The sequence below is a fragment of the Aphelocoma coerulescens genome, chromosome 20, assembly GCF_041296385.1.
Source record: "Aphelocoma coerulescens isolate FSJ_1873_10779 chromosome 20, UR_Acoe_1.0, whole genome shotgun sequence".
Classification (NCBI taxonomy): domain Eukaryota; kingdom Metazoa; phylum Chordata; class Aves; order Passeriformes; family Corvidae; genus Aphelocoma; species Aphelocoma coerulescens.
Window position 1 is genome coordinate 6,916,361 of NC_091033.1, and position 18,943 is coordinate 6,935,303.

General features: G+C 47.4%; 1 protein-coding gene across 1 annotated transcript in view; it reads left to right on the top strand.

Moving 5' to 3' along the window:
• Positions 1-17,940, top strand: part of RIMS4 (regulating synaptic membrane exocytosis 4) — a 55,459-nt gene extending 37,519 nt beyond the window's left edge. The window contains exons 3-6 of the mRNA XM_069034246.1: positions 7,000-7,112; positions 7,762-7,863; positions 8,121-8,260; positions 10,145-17,940. Coding sequence (XP_068890347.1) covers positions 7,000-7,112; positions 7,762-7,863; positions 8,121-8,260; positions 10,145-10,363 — 574 coding nt within the window. The 3' untranslated portion in view covers positions 10,364-17,940. The remainder of the gene's footprint in view (positions 1-6,999; positions 7,113-7,761; positions 7,864-8,120; positions 8,261-10,144) is intronic.
• Positions 17,941-18,943: the final 1,003 nt, after the last annotated feature.

An 18,943-nucleotide genomic window follows, 5' to 3' on the forward strand; every position in this document is an offset into this window, starting at 1 on the left:
AAATTCTCAGGGAATGATTTTAAGAACGGATTAGAAAAGCGGCTGTCATGGATGGTGTAAATAAGCCTTGGGACCTGGGTGTGGACTGGCTGACCTGTGGAGATGCATTTTGACCATATTTCCTGCGAGTTTTACAATACTGTGACAAGCTGAATTCTGCAAATGCTCACAACAGCATAATGGGATACCTGGCATACAGAGTCCCAGAAGCAATTTAAAAATAGATTTAGAAAAGAGGTCAGACAAACTCCGCACGGACAGGAAAAGAAATTAATGATACATTTTCCCTAAATGTGTCTGCCTTTGCATGCTGCATGCTAATCTGTAGCCACCAGCGGGCGGGAGTGCGGAAGAGGCTGAGCAGAGCCACATATGCTGTGTGAGAGGGATCAGCACAGCTGCTCTGCATTTTCTTTGTAGCATTTTGCATTGAAATCAATGTTGTCCATCTAGGCATTCAAATCCTGATCAGTTTACAAGCAAACTCTGAAAAACTGGTTCTCCATCCAGTCATATATAAGGAGCAGCTGCTGCCATCCCTCTGTGTGCGCCATGAAGGAAGTGACTGCATGGTGCACACAGAGGGAAAGGACACAGATCTTTGCAAGGGGTAGGTCAGGAAATGCTGATACCTTGAAAGAGCAGAGAAGCAAGCAGCTGGCAAAGAGCCTTTAAGCCACTCTTAAATCACAGAGGACAGATTTCATATGCCCTGACCTACAGTGTGCAGCACAGGAACAGAGTCTTCAGAGGGTGCACAGATTTCCTAAATAATCAGGATTAGGAATGTTGTGTTTAAAAGAAGAAGGTCTGGGCAGTTTCAGCCTCAGTTTGAGCACACAGTTTCTAAGATCCATAGAATCGTGGAATATTCTGAGTTGGAAGGGACCCACCAGAATCCTCAAGTCCAACTCCTGGCCCTGCACAGGGCACCCCCAGAATCCCACCCTGTGCCTGAGAGCGTTGTTCAAATGCTTCTTGAACTCAGACAGGCTCGGTGCTGTGACCACTGCCCACGGGAGCCTGTTCCAGTGCCTGACCACCCTCTGGGTAAAGAACCTTTTTCTAATATCCAATCTAAACCTCCCCTGACTCAGCTTTATACCGTTTCCTCAGGTCGTGTCACTGGTCACAACAGTGAAGAGATCAGTACCTGCCCCTCTGCTTCCTCTCATGAGGATGTTAAAGACCCCAATGAAGTCCCCCCTCAGTCTCCTCCAGGATGAACAAACCAAGTTACTTCAAGTGTGTCTCATAAGCTTGCCTTCCAGTCCCATTTCCATCCTCACGGGCTCCTTTGAACGCTCTCTAATAGCTCAATGTCTTTTTTTATATCGTTGTGTCAGAACTGCCCCCAGGACTTGAGGTGAGGCTGCACCAGTGCAGGACAGAGCAGGACAATCCCCTCCCTTGCCCAGCTGACGATGCTGTGCCTGATGCACCCCAGGACATGGTTGGCCCTCCTGGCTGCCTCATTCAACTTCCCATCAACCAGGACCCCCAGGTCCTTTTCTTCAGTGCTGTTCTCCAGCCTCGTTCCCCAGTCCGTACACACAGCCAGTTTTATTCTGCATATAAACGTGTCACAAAAGACAAAAGTGGTTTGTGGGCTCGGTCATCTGTGTCATAAAGCCAGGGTGGTGGTTGGTACCTGCTCTGCATGGAGATTGCTCGCGGGCGCTGCTGCCGGGCGCTGCTGCCAGCGCTGCTGTGGGGTCTTGTCTCCCTCTCGTGGCTGTCCCCTCGCTCCCTGCTGTCTGTCCCGAGGTGTGTCCCTGCTGCCGTGCCTGCTGGCTGTTGTGCCAGGGACAGTTTGGGCATAGAAAGGGCTATTTTATGCATTTGGCTGGAATGGCGTTTGCAACCTGCGCTGAGCCGTGGCGGGAGCTGCTACCTGTGCAGACAGCGTTAATGTTCATGCAGGTTTCTGCGGCATTGGTGGGCTCAGAGATCCCAGGGTCAGTAGTATCCAGTGTCATCTTTCTGCTGTCCCTGCTCTGCCTCCTTACCTACAGCTAAGGACCATGGTCTGAGCATCCTCCAGCAAAATGTCCTTTGTTTGTCCTTGACACCCTGGAGGCATTGCTGACCTCCCTGTGCTCTCTCTCTGCCTTCTGGTCAATAACGGAGTTGCATTCAATTTATGACCAATTCCACAGCAAACCCATAATCTTTAACTCTGTTAAAATAATTCCCATTTGGCAATGGCAAAGCAGAGCCTGTAAATCATGATTAGTGAAAGCAAAGGGCCAGAGAAGAGATAATTAATTTCGCTTTGCTGTTCAAAGGCTGTGCTGCCCTCACTCAGTGGAGGACTTGTGCCCTTTAGACAAAAGGCTGACAAGAGTCACCTGTTAATCTCGTCTGTGTGCAGCTCTTTGCAGCATGAGATGGTCCTGTCACAGGGCCCTGCTGGCTCTGACAGCTGCTATTTGCAAGTCAGCTGCAAAACACTCCCTCTTTATTCCTCTGGCTATTTTTAACATTTCTCTTTAGATGCAGTAAAAAAAGACATCTCATATTGGTGATAACCAGGTTGTAGTGATTGTTCCCCTTAAGGGAGAGGCATGTTGGGCAATGGGAGGGGAAGGGCTTTCCAGGATGGCTCCAGTGTGTATGAAACATCTGCTGGCTGTCACCCAGGGTGGAGACGCCACTGTCATCTGAGGCAGATGCCTTCAGGAGCCTGTCTCCAGCACATCCAGTGTGTGCTGGAGAGCTGGTTTCTGGATCAAGGGCAGGTCAAAACAGCTCAGTATCTGCAGAGGACAGGCAGGAAAAGTCTGCTGAGCCTGCAGCATGCTCCAGAGAAGCAGGGAAGGGCTCTTGGGAGCATCAGGATTGCATTTAAAGAGTTGAAAGAAGTCACAGTGCTCCCTGGAGGTCTTTTCCTCCCTGCTTTAGCTGCAGGAAAAACGAGTGAGTGAATGGGGAATGTCTATCCCACCAATCTCACTGTACATGTGCCCCCACCTCACAATCCCAGCTTCTCTCTGAGCATTTGACAGACAGCTCACCAAGCTGGATTTGAGCATCTGAAATTTAGACTATTCTGCTAAATGGTTCCTGCTGCTTTTAATTCACATTCATACTAAATTTCTGCAGGTTTTTTTTCCCCTTCTCTCTCCCCTCAAGGGAGAAGCAATGGCTTTCTTGGAGGTAGCTTATGATTTTTCCAGACAGAAATTGTTTCCATTCCAGGATTATTGGCAATACCCAAATATACGTCCAGGAATCGGTCAAAGTCAAGATTTAGAGCTGCTACTTCTAGTGTCTAATAAAGCAGCACTGCAAAAGGTCAGCCTCTGTGCAACGTAGCAGCCAGTTCTCCCAGTTAATGGCATAATCTATTATAGAATTAATTCCCTGTGTCTTCCCTTCCCAGTCAAATATAACAACAGTGGGGAACATTAACTGTCTAATCTAATACTGAGTTTCATATAGTGCTAGTAAACCCATTAACTGGGGCTGTTATCCAGAATGATGGAGTCTTGACCTTGGCCTGTGTTTCTAAGTGAGCTTTGCCATTCCCCTTGGGATCAGCCTTGGTGTTATGAAGCAGCAGGAGCTTCATTCAAGCAGCAGCTCCACTGCCCTCCTTGCAAGGGTCTGTGCTGGTGGCCCAGCCCGGGTGTCCCTCCAGCAGTGTCCTGCCCTCTCGCTGTAGTTTGCACTGCAGAGCATTCATCATTTCAAGGTCATCTAGAGCCCTCTGGCTTCAAATTTATGGAGGATAACAGCAGCCTTTGCTTTGCTGTAAACACTTCCAGTTGCCATTGGTTCACCTTTAGGCCAACAGCTCTTATTCTTGTGCCTTTTAAGGTTGTCCTTCATGCTCTCCTGCTGTTTTCCTCTATATCACTGATGCAGGCTGCAGCATCAGCTGCTCTGTTAGCAGGTGCTTTTACTGTCTCCTGAGCTGCCTCAGCTGCTGGGCAGAGCCTTAGCTAGCAGCATTCGTAGCATCACAAGAATGCCTTGGAAGGGACCTTAAATACCATCTGGTTCCAGTCCCACTGCCGTGGGCAGGGACACCTCCTGCTAGACCAGAGGAGGGGTGGGCTGGTGTGAGAGCACAGGTGGCTTCTCTCCACACAGTTATAAAGTGCAGAGGAATACTTGGTGTCAGCCTTTGATGTGATTCTCTCCCTGGCAGGCAAGAGGAACTGTTTTAGTGAATTGAGTATTTAGGGGCCAGAGGGGTTTCTCTTCCTTGCTGTCCTGCAGCATGTGAGGTTTCTGTGGGTGCTTTTCTCCCACCTTTGTGTCCCCTCTGCAGTAACATGGCTGGACTTCCCCCTAGAGAGGAATTGCTTCAAGACCTGGTTCTGGGTGTGCTGTGAACTCTCACCGCCCTCAGCTTCACTCAGTCCTGGGCTTCCCCTCCTCTGTCCTGGTCCTCACCATCTTGCTAATTAGCCCAAGCATCTGTTCTGAGCACAGCAGTGAACATTTCCCTGAACGGCTGTGAGTTGTCATGCCAGATTGTTATTTACGTGCTCATTCAGGTCACACACTCCCCAGGGCAGGAGAGAGACCCGAGTTTGGCCCATTTGTCTTCCATGAGTTGAAGAGAATAAAGAAAACATTTACCTTCTGGCTGATGGTCCATTCATCTCCTGCTGAATCTTGTGTCTTTGTCTGTCAGGCCTCCTTTTTCCTGCACTATTTTGAGTTCTCTAGGCACTAGTTTTCATCCTTTTTTGACTCTCTGTGTGCAGCCCAAAATGCCTGAGCTAACAGGGTCACGGAGTCTCGCTGGTCCTCATGTGCACCAGGACTCACTTCTTTCCTCCTTGTATGGGCAAATCACGAGCCTGATAAAGCTGGTCTGGCTCCAGGCTCCCTCTTCCTCTGCTTCCCCCATCCCATGTCCCTGCAGATTTTCCAGCCCTGGGGCTGTCTCTCTCTGTGCACAGTTTATCCTTGGGAGCCAAGCCACAAATCCAGCACCTCTGGATCCCAGAGGCTGTCCCGGTGGGGCCGACAGATGCCAGATGGGTGGTGGGTCAGGAATTGTGTACCCACAGGGAGCGGAGTGTGGCCCTGGACATTGGGGATGCACCTTGTGCTGCTGAGGAGTTGGTGACACAGGAAACTGAGAAAAATGTTAAGCCTTCTCTGCAATGAATGTCAAATAAATGGCACTGTTTCTGTTGTATCTCAAAATATCACCTGGAGTGTTGGTGCAAACAGTGGATGCAGGGTGAAAAAAACACTGAACTGAGGAAAGTACACCCAAGCAGAGCCCCTCCCAAGCCTGTCACCTGGGATACCGAGACTCCCTCATCCCTTTTCACAAAGGTGACATTCGTAAAGAGCTCAAGGGCAGGTTTTTCCATGCTGATGGCTCAGCAGCTCTCCCTGTGTAGCAGCAATAACCAGGTTTCTCAAAGAGCCAGGTCAATGTAGAGGGAAGGTGCAGTATTCCATGGAAAAGTCAGGCCATTTAATGCAGTGCCCCTGTCACAGGGAGCTGGCTCACCCCATGAACCTGTGCTAGTGACCTATCCTCTTCAGTCCCATGTGTGGCAAGATGCTGAGGGGAGTGTGCTGGCATCCTCCTTCCCTGTCAGAATAAATAAATATTCCCATGGGGCTGAGAGCAGGTCTGCAAATAGCTAATGAGAGCTGAAATCCCAACCTGAAATTAACACACTGCTGGTTGAATGGGGTTTGGAAAGAACTTCTTTTCTTTTAAATGTCTTTTAAATATAACTGGCTTGCAGGAGGGCATCACCAAGTCTTTGTGGCTGACTCAGCTGTGTGAGAGCCTGCGGTCCCCAGCCCACCCCGCAGGCAGGGCTCCTCTCTGCCGTCACTTGTACCCAACGTGCAGCCTCCTCACAGCATCCTTTGTGAGAAATGGGATTGGGGAACAGGGGGCTGCATTGTTACGTGGGTAATTGCCCCCCCTCCAAGGACACCTGGAGAAGTGGAGGAGGTTTGTGAATGTGCCTGACTTTGGCACGCAGCAGGCAGAGAGTGACACCCGGTGCGGCAGCGTGGGTATCCCAGCACAGAGCTCCTGACGTGTGTCTCAGCAGCTGTGTCGTGGCTTGGCAGATGCCTGTGGGACAAATGTAGGTGTCAAATGCTGGCCTCGAGCCTCCTCCTTATCATTTGCAGCAAGTTCTTCTACAACCTCCAAAACAGCTGCGTAAATCAGGGTACAACTGGGTAAATCTTGATTTGTATCAGTGTACCACAGAGTTTGATGCTTTTGTGTTGCTACAAGTGCAGTGAGCAGCACCTGTAGCTGTGCCATGGGCCAGCCTCAGTGCCTGGCGATTAGATTAGGAGGCTCTGTCCTCCCAACAGCTTTTGTTTTGCTGTGGTGACTGTGGCAGAGGTGCTGCTGCTGTTTGAGGATGTTTTCCTATTAGCCTTGCCACCCATATTCAAATCCTCTTTGTGAGTACAGTCATGGAAGCAGATACGAAAACCAGAGTGGACAGGGTGGATGTTTCTGGTGTTGAGCAGTAGGAAGTGGGACCCTCTGATCAAAAAGGAGATATATTGCTCTGTGTGTGTGTGTGTGATAAATAAATAGGGGATTGAGTCCCAAGGGGATTGATGCTTGCCTTCCTCATCTCACTTTTAACTGCTGCTCTAGATGCATTATTTCCTCCCCAGAAATGAGGACAGGGAAGAGATGGCTACCAAGAGAGATCCTGTAAGTTATTCTAGGAATCTCTTATCTGAAGAGGTAACAGGCTAGATGTGAGCCTGAGATGGCAGAGATTTTCCATAATTAGTTATAGCTAAACAAATATTGACCAGCTGGTGACTGCAGCCATTTTTGGGGTTTTTCAGATGAGGAAAGAGATTTTAAAAGGATTCCATATAACTAAAGTGTGTGGAAATCAGCAAGTTTTGCTCGAGTAAAGGCTTTTCTAGATGTTATTCATTTTGAAGCTACATTAAATCTGGTTCTCTAGTTATTGGGTTGCTTTTAAATGCAAATTAACCACTTGCCAAAACAATTTTCTTTTGCAGCTTGAATTTCAGTGGAGTCCATCTGGCATCTGCTGGGCAGTTTAGTGACTTCCTGGGGAGCATGGGCCCTGCACAGTTTGTTGGCCGTCAGACCTTGGCCACCACCTCGATGGGTAAGGAACACAAAGGAATTGGGTGGCTTTAAATGAGTCTTGAACAGACAGCTCCTACAAGCCACCTAATAATCTGTCCAGCATCTGCTGATCTAACACTGTCCTGCTCCATTTCTCTGTTAAATTGAGTGAGCTTGGCTGAAAGGTTTTGCTGACTGCAGCAAATGTGGCATTAGGAGGAGAGCAGCAGCTCTGTGCTTTTCTCCCTCAGCTCTTTAAGGCACAGACTGAGTAAAATGCAGCTAAAATCCTGAAAATGCATCCTCTTCATCTTGGGGTTTTTCTTTCTCTCTCAGGCCCGCCAGGCTCTGTAAGAATTTTGTTATGGTCCACTACAATTGCATTTTCCAAAGCAGCCTGCAATCCTAAGTTCTTCCATTTGGGAGAGATGAGAGGCTTGCTGCCACAAAGAGTAGGAGACTGAGCCACCAAAGCCATATTAGAGGGCTCCTAGTTGAGTTTGCTTTTGAAAATGTGGCTTGGAATCACTGTGGAACTGCTGCAGAGTAGCACAGGAGAAAATCAGGCACATGCAGTTTGTTACACTTTGTGTGCAGGAGGGACATGAAGATTGTTTTTTTTAACATTTTAGTAACCCAAGGATATATTGTTTTGAATGTCTTCTGTATATTTTGACGTTTTGGTTTAGGGGATGTGGAGATTGGCTTGCAAGAGCGAAATGGGCAGCTTGAAGTGGATATCATTCAGGCTCGAGGACTGACACCAAAACCCGGCTCCAAAACACTGCCAGGTAGCATGCTTTGATCTCCTAAAGTGCTTCCCTGAGCCCCAGCCTCCCACAATGCTTGTGAATAGGGAAAATCTGAATTTTGCTTGGCTTCAGCAGGACTAAGCAGCCTGTGTGCAGTACTGAAAACAAGGCTGCTTGGGCAGATACTTTCCCTGCTGTAACTGCCTTCTTTAGATACACCTGAGACACGGCACTCTGTCTTTTCTAAAGTGAGCATGAAGATTTTCTTCATATTTGACCGTGTTTCTTTTTTCCAGCTGCTTACATCAAAGCTTACCTGCTAGAGAATGGCGTGTGCATTGCGAAAAAGAAGACAAAAGTGGCTCGCAAGTCATTAGACCCTTTGTACAATCAGGTGTTACTGTTTGCTGAGAGTCCCCAGGGCAAAGTATTACAGGTAAGATGAGCAAGTCTCAGGTCTGCCCCTCACTTTCTTCCACATCTCGTACTGGAAGGTGCTAAGTCCTGTTGTGCTGGTTAATTAACAGAGATGAGAAAAAGCAAATGTTTTCAGTCAAACCAAATGCACTCGATCTGAACGTAGCAAATGGAAAGGAATGTGTTTTTTTTTATACTCAAGCTGATGATTATTTGGCACCCTGCCAGGTACCGTAAATGCCTATCCAGAAAAGGTTGAATTTTATTTTTTTAATTCCTTTTTTCCTACCCGGTTAGGAGATAGGTGGTACCTATACATGCTAAATGGTCTTGCAGCATGGTTTGTCTTCTGTGTTTATGCACATTCTGAGCACTCTGCTTTGCCATCACCCAGTCACATATCATTCCCTTTTCTACCTCTTTACTGCCATATGTTTTCTGCCATACTCATATTTTTAACTCTGTACCTATGTTCCCAGAGCAAAGAGTGATTTGCATTGTTAAATCATACCAAAACCATTTCCATCCAATAAAGCCTGGCTAAAATCTGTTTGTAGTAATCCATGAGTTTCTATTGTTTACCTCCACTGGCATACGAATTGCCAGCTAACCTGCTGGACCCTCTTCTTTGGTGACTTCTATCTCCTTTACCTTGATTAAAAGCATTTTCCCCTGATGCAACAAGACTGCACATTTATGACTGAGATGGAGTGGGACCTGGTTTGGTCTGCTCTTGCCTTGCATGGGTTTCCTTACCTGCTGCCTTGCTGCCAGGAAAGGCACTTATTCCAAAAATAAATTGAGGAGCTTGGCTTTTTGCTGATGGCCATGTCACCAAACCCACTTTGTGCAGTGTCTTGCTCCATCTCCTGCTGGCCTCGAGTGTGAATTTTTGGTTTTTGGTTGACATTCATTGTCTCTCCTGCCTCATTTTACAGAAAATTATGATGTTGTGTTGAGGGAAAGAAGCTGTCAGGATTAGCCAGAGATCACTAATTGTCATCATAACCCATCCTACTCCTCCTCTCCTCTTCAGAACATGGACTAACTCTGCAGTCAGTCGTCACCTTTGTCTTGAGCCACGCAGGGCCACTTGGCCACGTGCAGACCTCCAGCATGCCTAAGCCCATGACCCTCACTGCATTTGTTCTTCCACCCACTGGTCTCCATCGTGTCGTAAGTGTGACTCAGCTTTCCCTGCTCCTCTGCCAGCTCCTTCATTAGCCCTTCCTCTGTGTCTGTGAGCTGTTCTTGGCTGGCTGTGCTGCTTGCCCTGCATATCACTCACATTTGCCCCTCATGTCAGGGGTCCCATTGGCAGCGCCCGTTCCTGCCCTTCCTCCAGGTGAGTGACCGTGCCTCGTCTCCATCTGCCCTGTGGTACGAGCTCCATGTGCAGAAGTTAAAACCTGCTCTTCTCCTAAAACTGTCGGCTTTTGGCCCAAGTTGTTGCCCACCTTTTTTTTATTGGTTTATTTTTCCAGATCAGGAGCTCCTCCTTCCCTTCCCCCCCAGGCCACCTTTTGGTGTGTCCAAGGCCTGTTATATGCCAGGACCAGGTTTTACCTGCAGGTGTTGGACTGCATCCCTGAGGATGCTTTGTGCAGGTGCTGTCCCTGCCCAGCAAAACAGTGTGTCATCCACATGCACATTCACCTCTTTTCCGTGGAGGAAGAAAAGAATCTGATAACATTAGGATCTGTAAATACATGCTTAAAATAAAAAAGTAATATCAGCCAGAGCTTCATGTCACCTGTTGGTAGAGTAAATATTTCTGGTCTCCTTAGGCTGTAGTAAAGCTCCAGAAAGTTGGATGAGTAGAAGAAGACTTGGTCAGACTTGTGCTTCCCAAGCGAGTGTGCAAGTTGGAGGATTAATTGTGCTCCCCCTTCTTGTCCCTAAGGTGATAGTCTGGGGAAACTATGGACGCATGGAGCGCAAGCACTTCATGGGAGTCGCCAGGGTTCTCCTGGAGGAACTGGATTTGTCAACTTTAGCAATCGGCTGGTACAAGCTCTTCCCAACTTCCTCGATGGTAGATCCCACTACAGGCCCGCTCCTGCGTCAGTCCTCACAGCTTTCCCTGGAGAGCACAGTGGGACCCTGCTGTGACAGGTCTTAGTGAGTAAGGAAGGGGGAACTGCTTTTGTTTTTTAAACATGCTGTCAAGGTTTTGTTTGCTGGAACTCTGACCTCAAGCGCAATGCATGTTCAATCAGTTCTTGTGGAGCTGGAAGAGGAGGATAAACCAGTGACCTTAGACAGAAGACGAGGGGGAGGGCACTGTGCCCTCTCCGTCCGAGGAGGAGGTGCCATGGGGCATGAGTCCTAGTTGTCAAATTAGACATACACCTCTTGTTTCACTTCTCTCGCTGTCATTCTTGGACCCTTGTTTCAGATCAATATTAACCCTGGAAAGTTGCAGCATTCAAAAGAATTTGGGGGGAGTAAGGAATGAATTTCTCTTAACTGTCTGTCTTAGAAATTTCTAATATGAATTCTTTCAAAGAAAGTACCTGAAAAATTCAGAGATCATCGTCTGGCCTAAAAAGAGCAGGAACAGAAAGTTTAAGAGGAAGCATTAGGTTTTTTTATAATGTCTTTCTTTCTGAGAGGAAGAAGAAGAAAGAAACCTGCAACTCTTTCTTTAGAATCAGTTCCCTGTCACTGAGTCATGTTAGCTGTAACACTGTCGTTGCTGTGTTTTCAAACTGTGCCAAATTACCAGCAAGTGTCTTTACTGCATTACGTGTCTAACACTGCTGATGAAGCATACTTGGTGGGAGAACAAGTAGCGCCTACTTAGAGCAGACAGTTTAAACAGAGTTTGAGTTTAGCAGGCTAATTAACGGCAGTTTTGCTCAGAAAAAAACCCCAAAACACTAGAAGTGGGAGCTGAACATCACCCTCGCAGCTTGAGGTGTTTTGTATTGTCAGATAAGATGTTCTGCAATTTGCTGACTCCCTTACTTGTTGCTGTGCATCCTTCAGTCATGATGTCTTCTATCTCCTGCTTTTTTCCTTCATCTCCTTGGTACTGGTACATATCTGCTGGAGATGCTGCCCTTCCTGTTGTGCTGTGCACTGACCTGAAACAGGACTGTTTTATTCTGCCATGGGAGAGGAAATGGGGGCTTCTGGGGGTGCAGAAGAAAGAAACCTCAGTTTGCCATTTGAGAAAAAGGTGCTGGAGAGCCCATAACCTTCCTTGTGGAAAGAGGGAAGCTTTAGGCAGTCTCGGTAGTACACAGACATTGTCAAGTGTCCTGCAAGAGGAGATGTGATCCCCAAAGTACAGAGAGGTGGTGAGTGAGGAGTGTGATGACACAGTGCTCAGAGCACGTATGTTCTGTTCATTAAATGAGTAAAGCACATTTGCTGAGCTGTGGCAGCTGCTGCCAGCAGAGCCACGTGCTGGAGGAAGTGCGCTGGATCCTTCAGACAATTAAATTATCCAGAATCACAGAGAATCTCCAAAGATTTTCTGTTGATAGCTCTGTTTTGGCTAGGTTTTGTCTTAGTTCCTAAATGAGGATTTGATGACTGCTGTCCCAGAAGAAGCTTTTGGAGATGTTTTACATTGTGGTTTAAAAGTGAAGGTCCCATGTCCCATGTAGGAATGAGCAGATTCTTGACCTGTCATAGAGAAATACTGAGCATTTATTTCTGCATGTGGACCTCAGCTTTTTTAGAGTAAAAGCATGAGTGTTGAGTGGATGGTAAAAGCAGTTGCTTTTGGTTCTAGCTTGTCTATGGCATTTTAAATTATTTTGAGATAAATTACAGGATAGAAGCAAAAAATTATAGGCCTTACAATAATCTGTAAAAAATTATATAATATAAAGGAGAGGGAAGGAGGACAAGGGACATAGAATGACTAGTTTTTTGAGTCTTCAGTGACAAAAGCCTCAACATTTCAGAGAAATCTCTTAATTTCCTTGATCAAATATGTCTCTGGCCTCTCACTAATTATTTTTTCTAATTGTATTAGACAATTTCTATATATTAGCTGAAGAAAGTTTGTTGCATGCTGGTCAAACTATGTTGTGGCACTCTCTCTTCTATTTTTATTTTTAAAAAAAAAAGCACATTTACTGTAATTCAAGTCAGCATCTTTTCCTCTTGGTATGTAGTACTAGGCAATATTGTACAATATGTGTATGAACTAGAATAGATTAGGTAGATTTAGTGGTTTGTAGCACTGGATCTTTTAATAACTATGACTTTAAAAGGACTGTGGGGAGCTCCAGGTACACACCAGACCTGGCAACAGGGCTTCTGTCTTAAGTTATGCCGAAACCTTTGTATTGGTACTTTGTTTGGACATTGTCTACCAGTAAGAGCTAAATTAATCTTGAGTTTCCTGTGTCCAGTAAGATGAATGCAGCATTTTTGCAGTTTGTAATGGGGAGTAGGAGACTATATATGCCAAAAATATTTCCCCAGAAAGCTTTGTTTAATGACTGTCTGTCAAAAAGCTCAGTTCCTGTGTGCCTGGCAGATGCGACGTGTCTCTGTTTCCTGCCCCTCTGAAATCTCTGCAGGCTCAGTGATGATCAAGTCCGTTACCACAGGACTCCTTAACACCGAGGACTGTCTTCCGTCTGGTTTTAATCATGCTGAAAAGTCACTGTCAGGGTAAAATAAAGAAGTTACGGTTCTAGTTGTGTTATTTTTGTTAACATCTCCAATTCTGTAGTTTGGAGGCAGTTTCACAGTCTGCTCCATCCTATTTTCTTCTGCATTCTTTACGTGGTTGGTTATGGTCCAGTGCTTCTCGTTTTTGTTTTACTCACTTCCAAGTCCTGTTTCTCCCCAGTGAGTGAGCACTGCAATCCCTGGCTGCCAAGCACAGCACAGTCACATGAACTGGCCAGTGCAGGTGACCTTCCTTCACAAAGCAGACTCACAGGAGCCCTTCTGTGAGCGCCCACGGGACACAGAGTGAGGCCAGGGGAGTTGCATGATACCCTACAGTCTAAATTCTTGCTTCACTCATACCCGTGATCCCTGCACTGGCCATGGTGTGTTGCAGTCAAAAAATAACTCTTCTATTTGTCCATCGATTTAAGACTCCCAGTGTAACATCCAAGACAAGTCTCAGGCTTGGAATAGCCCATTTTTATAAAGCCTAACCCAATTTTCCCCAAAAAATTTGGCTGGCCAGTTGCTGTCTAAGGTGATGCGATATGAGAGTTCGGATTACTAGTGTGGTTGTGTATAAAGCAGCGTTTTGCCAGAGTGATGAGCAGCTGAAAACTGAACTTTTGTCCCCTTTGCAAGTCCTGGCTGAGTCTTTTCCTGTGCCTGAGTCTTGCCATTGGTTACAGTCAGGGAGGGAGAGAGGAAGAGCAGGAGACTTAAATAAAAGGGAAAAAAAAGGTCACAGTATTTTTGGTTGGTGAATGATTATGAGGGGTGAGACTGAGGAGAGATAAATACCTGCCCAACTCGGGGTTGATTCTCTGTTCCTTGTGCATGAACTGTACATTACATTACAACTTTACATTGTAAAGGTAATGGGAGCATTGCTGGCCAAAAAAAACATGGAGAGCCAATGCCTAAATGTTACCTGCATCATGGAAAACAAAGAAATCCTGATGCTGAGAGCATCCCTGAGAGCAGAATGATCTCTCCCCTGTGGGAATCCCCTGCACACAGGGAGAGCAGCCTCTCATGTGGCTTTGTCCTCTTTGTGCTCTAAGCAAAAAGCAGCTGTGACCATGGTTGGTCCTGGTTTGTTCAGGCAAAAAAATGTGATCTTTTCCCAGTCTCCTGGTGTTTCTTTCCCTTTGCCCCAACACAGCTGGGATGCCCAGGGTTCTCACCCTGCAGTTCAGTCCATGGGTCCTCATCCTGCAGCCAGAGCTGCTGGAGCATCCCTTTGCTCTGCAGGCACTGTGGGCAGGGTAAGGGCCAGCATTTCTTGGCCATGAATTGTTTCAAAGGACATTGCAGAATTACTTGCTTTGAATAAAAAGATATATTTATTGTTCCTAGCTACCGGATCCTTTATCATTGTACTGTTCTAAATTTGCAGGTCTTCTGGAATATGAATATCACAAGTTCCTGTAAAGGAGCTGTTTTTAAGATGTTGAGGCAGTTAACAGAATCTCAACCTAAGCATGTTTAGTAACGTTTAGACAGCAAGATGACTTTTTTATGAAACTCATTTTAAGTTAGTTTATTACATGCTGTTGGTAATATTTTAAAACAGGAAAAATATTTTTCTTTAAAGACAAAATGATATGTATGTTTTTTAACAGGTAACATAATTTAGTGTTTTCAAAAATGTTTGATGTTCTTGGTATGAAGTTTACTCATTCTTTTGATTTCTATGTTCCTTGTTATATTTTATCAACCTTTTTCCAAAAGAAAAGAGGCTTATGTAAATAAACACTAGAAAAGAGTCCTATAAGAAATTCTGTTCAAACTGGCCATAAAATTATTAGTAAATATTTGTAATCGTTCATGAACTCTCAGCTACTTTGTTGAAAGAATCGATGTTGTATTTTCGAGATGAGAACTACTTAGCTAGTTTTGTCATAATCCTGTACTCTGTATAAAAATCTTTTTATAAACAAAGTCTAATAGGCTACCAAGCAATAATATATTCCATTGGGTGTGCACAGATTGTGACTTGCAGGCTGTAGTACATATTGTTGATACAGTTTCTAATTGTCCTCAATCTCAACAACATCACTTTTGAAAAGGATTCGTATTAACTTTGATTGTACAAAACAAAGACTGGGCTGTTGCCTTGTGAGATATATTCATCCTATAGACTTCTCTGTGAGTGTCTGTGCCCATCGACATGAGATCTCTCTTAGGTGAAGAAAGAAACAGCTGTAGGTGACTTCTTACTACAGAGGTAAGAAAATAGTTTCAGTATAAGCTTCATGACTGTTTCAATCTCCTGTTTTTCTTAGGCTATCTAGTATTTGTAACTCGACGAGAATGGTTCCCACTGCCATTGTAGCCCTGATAAAGCAAAAAAGCCTTTGCACTCTGGGGCCACTTGAGTTCTGCCTGACAGCTGCCTATTTTCCTCGAGATACCTAGGGCAGGCTAAAGGGAGGGTTTTTTTCAAAGCAGCAGATTGGGCTGCTCTTCTTTAAAGGCTCTGTGGGTAATTTTGTCCATTTCATAGGTGGTATTTGTCCATTTTATTAGAAAATTCCAACCAAGGCAGAGAGGTTGCACCTTTGCAGGGGATCACAGGGGACCAAGGTATAAAATAGGCACAGGCTGTTCTGTGCCTTTCTTCAGAAATTTGCTAGTGCTGGGCTCGTCTAAAGATTTTTCCAAAGTGGCAGGATCAGGATACTGGATTTTAAGTCAGCTCTATCATTGATGCAGTGCATAGAATAAAAGAGCTTCAAAACAGCATCCCGGTCCGTTGCCTGTGGATTCCTCCCAGCATTTCTCACAGGACAGGTGTCCGTGTTGTTCTCGAGACTGCCAGGCTGCTGGCTGTGCAGGCAGCAGGTCCCAGTGGTGCTGGGAGCCCCAAGAAATGCTGGAAGTTCCTGTTTTTTGTGAAATGCTTTGAAAAGAGAGAGACAGACGTGTAAATCCAAAGTGCCATCGGTAGAGGAGTCCAGGGCATATTGAGACCTGGAGGGAGCACCTAAAATGAAATTGCAGCTGCCAAATTTGAGCCAACCATTTAGAAAAGAGGATGATCAGTGAAAAGAGAATGATCAGTGAAAGCCTTTCTGTGTTTACCCCAGTGCACACCAGCCAAGGTGTGTGTCTGTGAATATGGTAATTCCACAGCGAGTTTTCAAGGGATTAGGTGTTCTCAAAATGTGGCTTTAGCTCTCACTGCCAGGCTCCTCTGCTCAGTGGCCGTGCCCCAGTGACCAGGCAGCTGCACATCCATCCCCAGCTGCTCACCCACGGCAGCAGCATCACACTCATCCCTGGGGAGCCTCAAGCTCTTCCCATGGGACAAACCCCCTCTGCCCTCCCCTCCCTTCCCTGTGGTTGCTGCTCTTACCCTGGTAGAGGAGAGGAGCCGGGGAGAGTTTCTTTGTAGCATTTGGTTCTGTGCACTTTAGTGGCTGAAACAGAAGGACCCTGCACCAGCACCAGCAAACAGAGGCAACGACCCAAGGACTTTCCCTTTGTGACTTTCCGGTAGCTAAAATGGCAACCAAAGCATTATTGTTAATCCCAGCTTGGCCAGGTCCATGGACAGCCTTGGCATTTACTCTGGGCACATCATGTGGGCTGAGCCCCCTGTGTGTGGGCAGGGAAGGGCTGTGTCTGGCAGAGAAGCCATGTGGGCACACACTGTGCCCAGGCAGCTGTGAGCTCCACTCACTGAGCCGTGGTGGGAGCAGAAGCAGCCCAAGGGAATGACTGAGACACATCTTGCTGAAGCCATCCCACAAGATTTGCAGGAGCTTGGGCACCAGATGTTAGGATATCTGCCCACTGGGGCTTTGGGTCCCACTAAATGCCAGCCTGGAGCTTCAAATCCCTCAGCAGTTTTTTCCTTTGGGGCTGTTGCTCCTGACCCAGTGCTGCACACTGGTCTCTGCTTTGGTGATTCCATCCTTGACCTGGAGCTGGTTTTGGCTTTGGAGCCAGGGAAAGCGAGGTTTGGAGAGTGACTCTTAAGGCATGTTCCCCATGCCTCACCACACTGGGATTGTTTTCCTCCTGCTCCCTGCACAGTGGAAAGGGCATCCTGGGGATGCAGTGCCTCCCCTGAGACCCTCACGCAGCACTGCCATGGCCTGCCACCCACCAGGGATGCCCGTGTCCTGCCAACATTTTGTGGCAGTCCCACATTCACACTCCAGGGTATCCTTCCTTTCCCATCCTTGGAAGGAGCTAGGGGTCTTCTGCAGGGGCTCGGCAGCCCAGGCAGGCAGGATGTGCCAGGAGAAGACAGGGAGCTGCCTCTGTGCTGGCCAGGGAGAAGGGGAGCTCCCAACAAGCTTTCCTCCACCTTCCCTTTGCTTTCCCCAGCACCCTCTGCTCCTTACATGGGTCCCCACTTCCCTCCCGACACGAGGCCTTATTCCAGCCCGAGGGAACTGAGGCTGCCCACAGCATCTCTTTGCACTGACGCATCCATCCCACGCTGCCCGCCGGGAGCCCCGGGGCGCTGCGGCAGAGCTGGCCTCTGCTCGGGGATGGGGCCACCCCCAGCCCATCCATGCTCCCACCCCATCTGCCACCGTGCTGGAGCTCTGCCTTGTTCCCCACTGCCAGGGCCTTGCCACTGTAGGGAAATCTGCTTTCACACGTTAAACCTTCTTACTTCATTAATTGCTCCACAAAAACCAGTAACTTTGCAGGTGTGCTGCACTCCTTGCTTTTCCCTAGGAGTGGGGGCAGCTGAGATCTGCTCTTTTTGGCCTCTGCAACCCTCTCCAAAACTTTCTGGAGGTTTTTTAACATCATTTGGTGAGATGTAATCTCTGTGGAGCCAGAGGGAACACAGGCAATGGAGCTGGGCAGCCTGCTTGCCCAGGTGGCGAGTGGCTTGCGAGGTGCCTGGGCTGCCTTGGGTGGAAGGTGGGACGCCGGCCACTCGTCTGTAGTCAGGAGAGGATTCTGCTATACTTTTTTCCTGTCTGTAGGTTTTATTCAGACAATATGTAATGATTGAGTGATTTACAATTCAGTGTTAAGCTAATGAAAACGTTGATAATGGTGATAATAAAACCTTTTTTTTTCCTACGGTGTGTTGGAGGTTTTCTGTGGAGTGTCTCTGCCCTCTCCGTTGCCACCACCATTGTCTTCAGCCTAAGATTTCAGCTGGACCCTTCTTTCTCCTTGTGCCTATAGGGCATGAGAGCAGCTCAGCCTGGTGTGTCCCAGTGCTCCGTGGAAGGGCTGTCACTCCAGCTCCCTCCATCAGCCATAGCTTCAAACCTGCATTTCCCCGAGCCACTTCTGGATGTAATTTGGCCATGGGCATCTCCAGGCACAGAGCTAAGTTTGCTCCCAGTTGTACTCTGCTCACCACCCCCATCCAAAGCTCCTGCTGTTTTCTTTCCAAGACCCTTAATGGTCAGCACTGGCTATTCAAGGGTGATTTTGAAACTCCAGAGGTGAAGACTACTGGCAGGAAAAAAACCCACCCTGGCCCAGGCTGTTGGGAATACCCAGTGTGGGTGAAGGGGAGCCTGGGGACCCCCAGGGGCAGGAGACCCTCAGATGTTACTGGGTGTGCAGCTGCCGCCTGGATGACCTGGAGCTGTGAACCCTTGGGTGGGAAATGTCTGGGGGATCCTGCTGGAGGGGTCTGTGGGAGGAGGTGGTGGTGAGAACAGGGAGCATTCTCTGGGGAGCTACTGCAAGTCCTTTTCCCATGGGAATGAGGGATCATAAAGTCATAGTTCACTAAGAATTTCTGAAAGGTTTTTTTCATGCCTCCAAATCCCTCTGCAGGTAATCACGGCAAGACCAAGGGGCAGCTTTCTACCTGCCCCAGCTACAGCTCCTGGAGGAGCAGTGATGGAAAGGGGAGGAGGAGGGTTTCTCTAGAGTGTCAGGGGGCAGCCCAGTGTCTCCCACCCTCAGACCCCCACCAGCTTTCCAAGCAGAATGGGGCTCAGGCTGTCACTGAGCAGCCAAGCAGCGCTGCCTGGAGACTCAGGCCATAGGGAAGCAGCAGCAACCAGAGCAGGTGCCCAACTTCCTGCGCTGTCACCTCGTCACCAGCGCTGCCCTGCAGGGT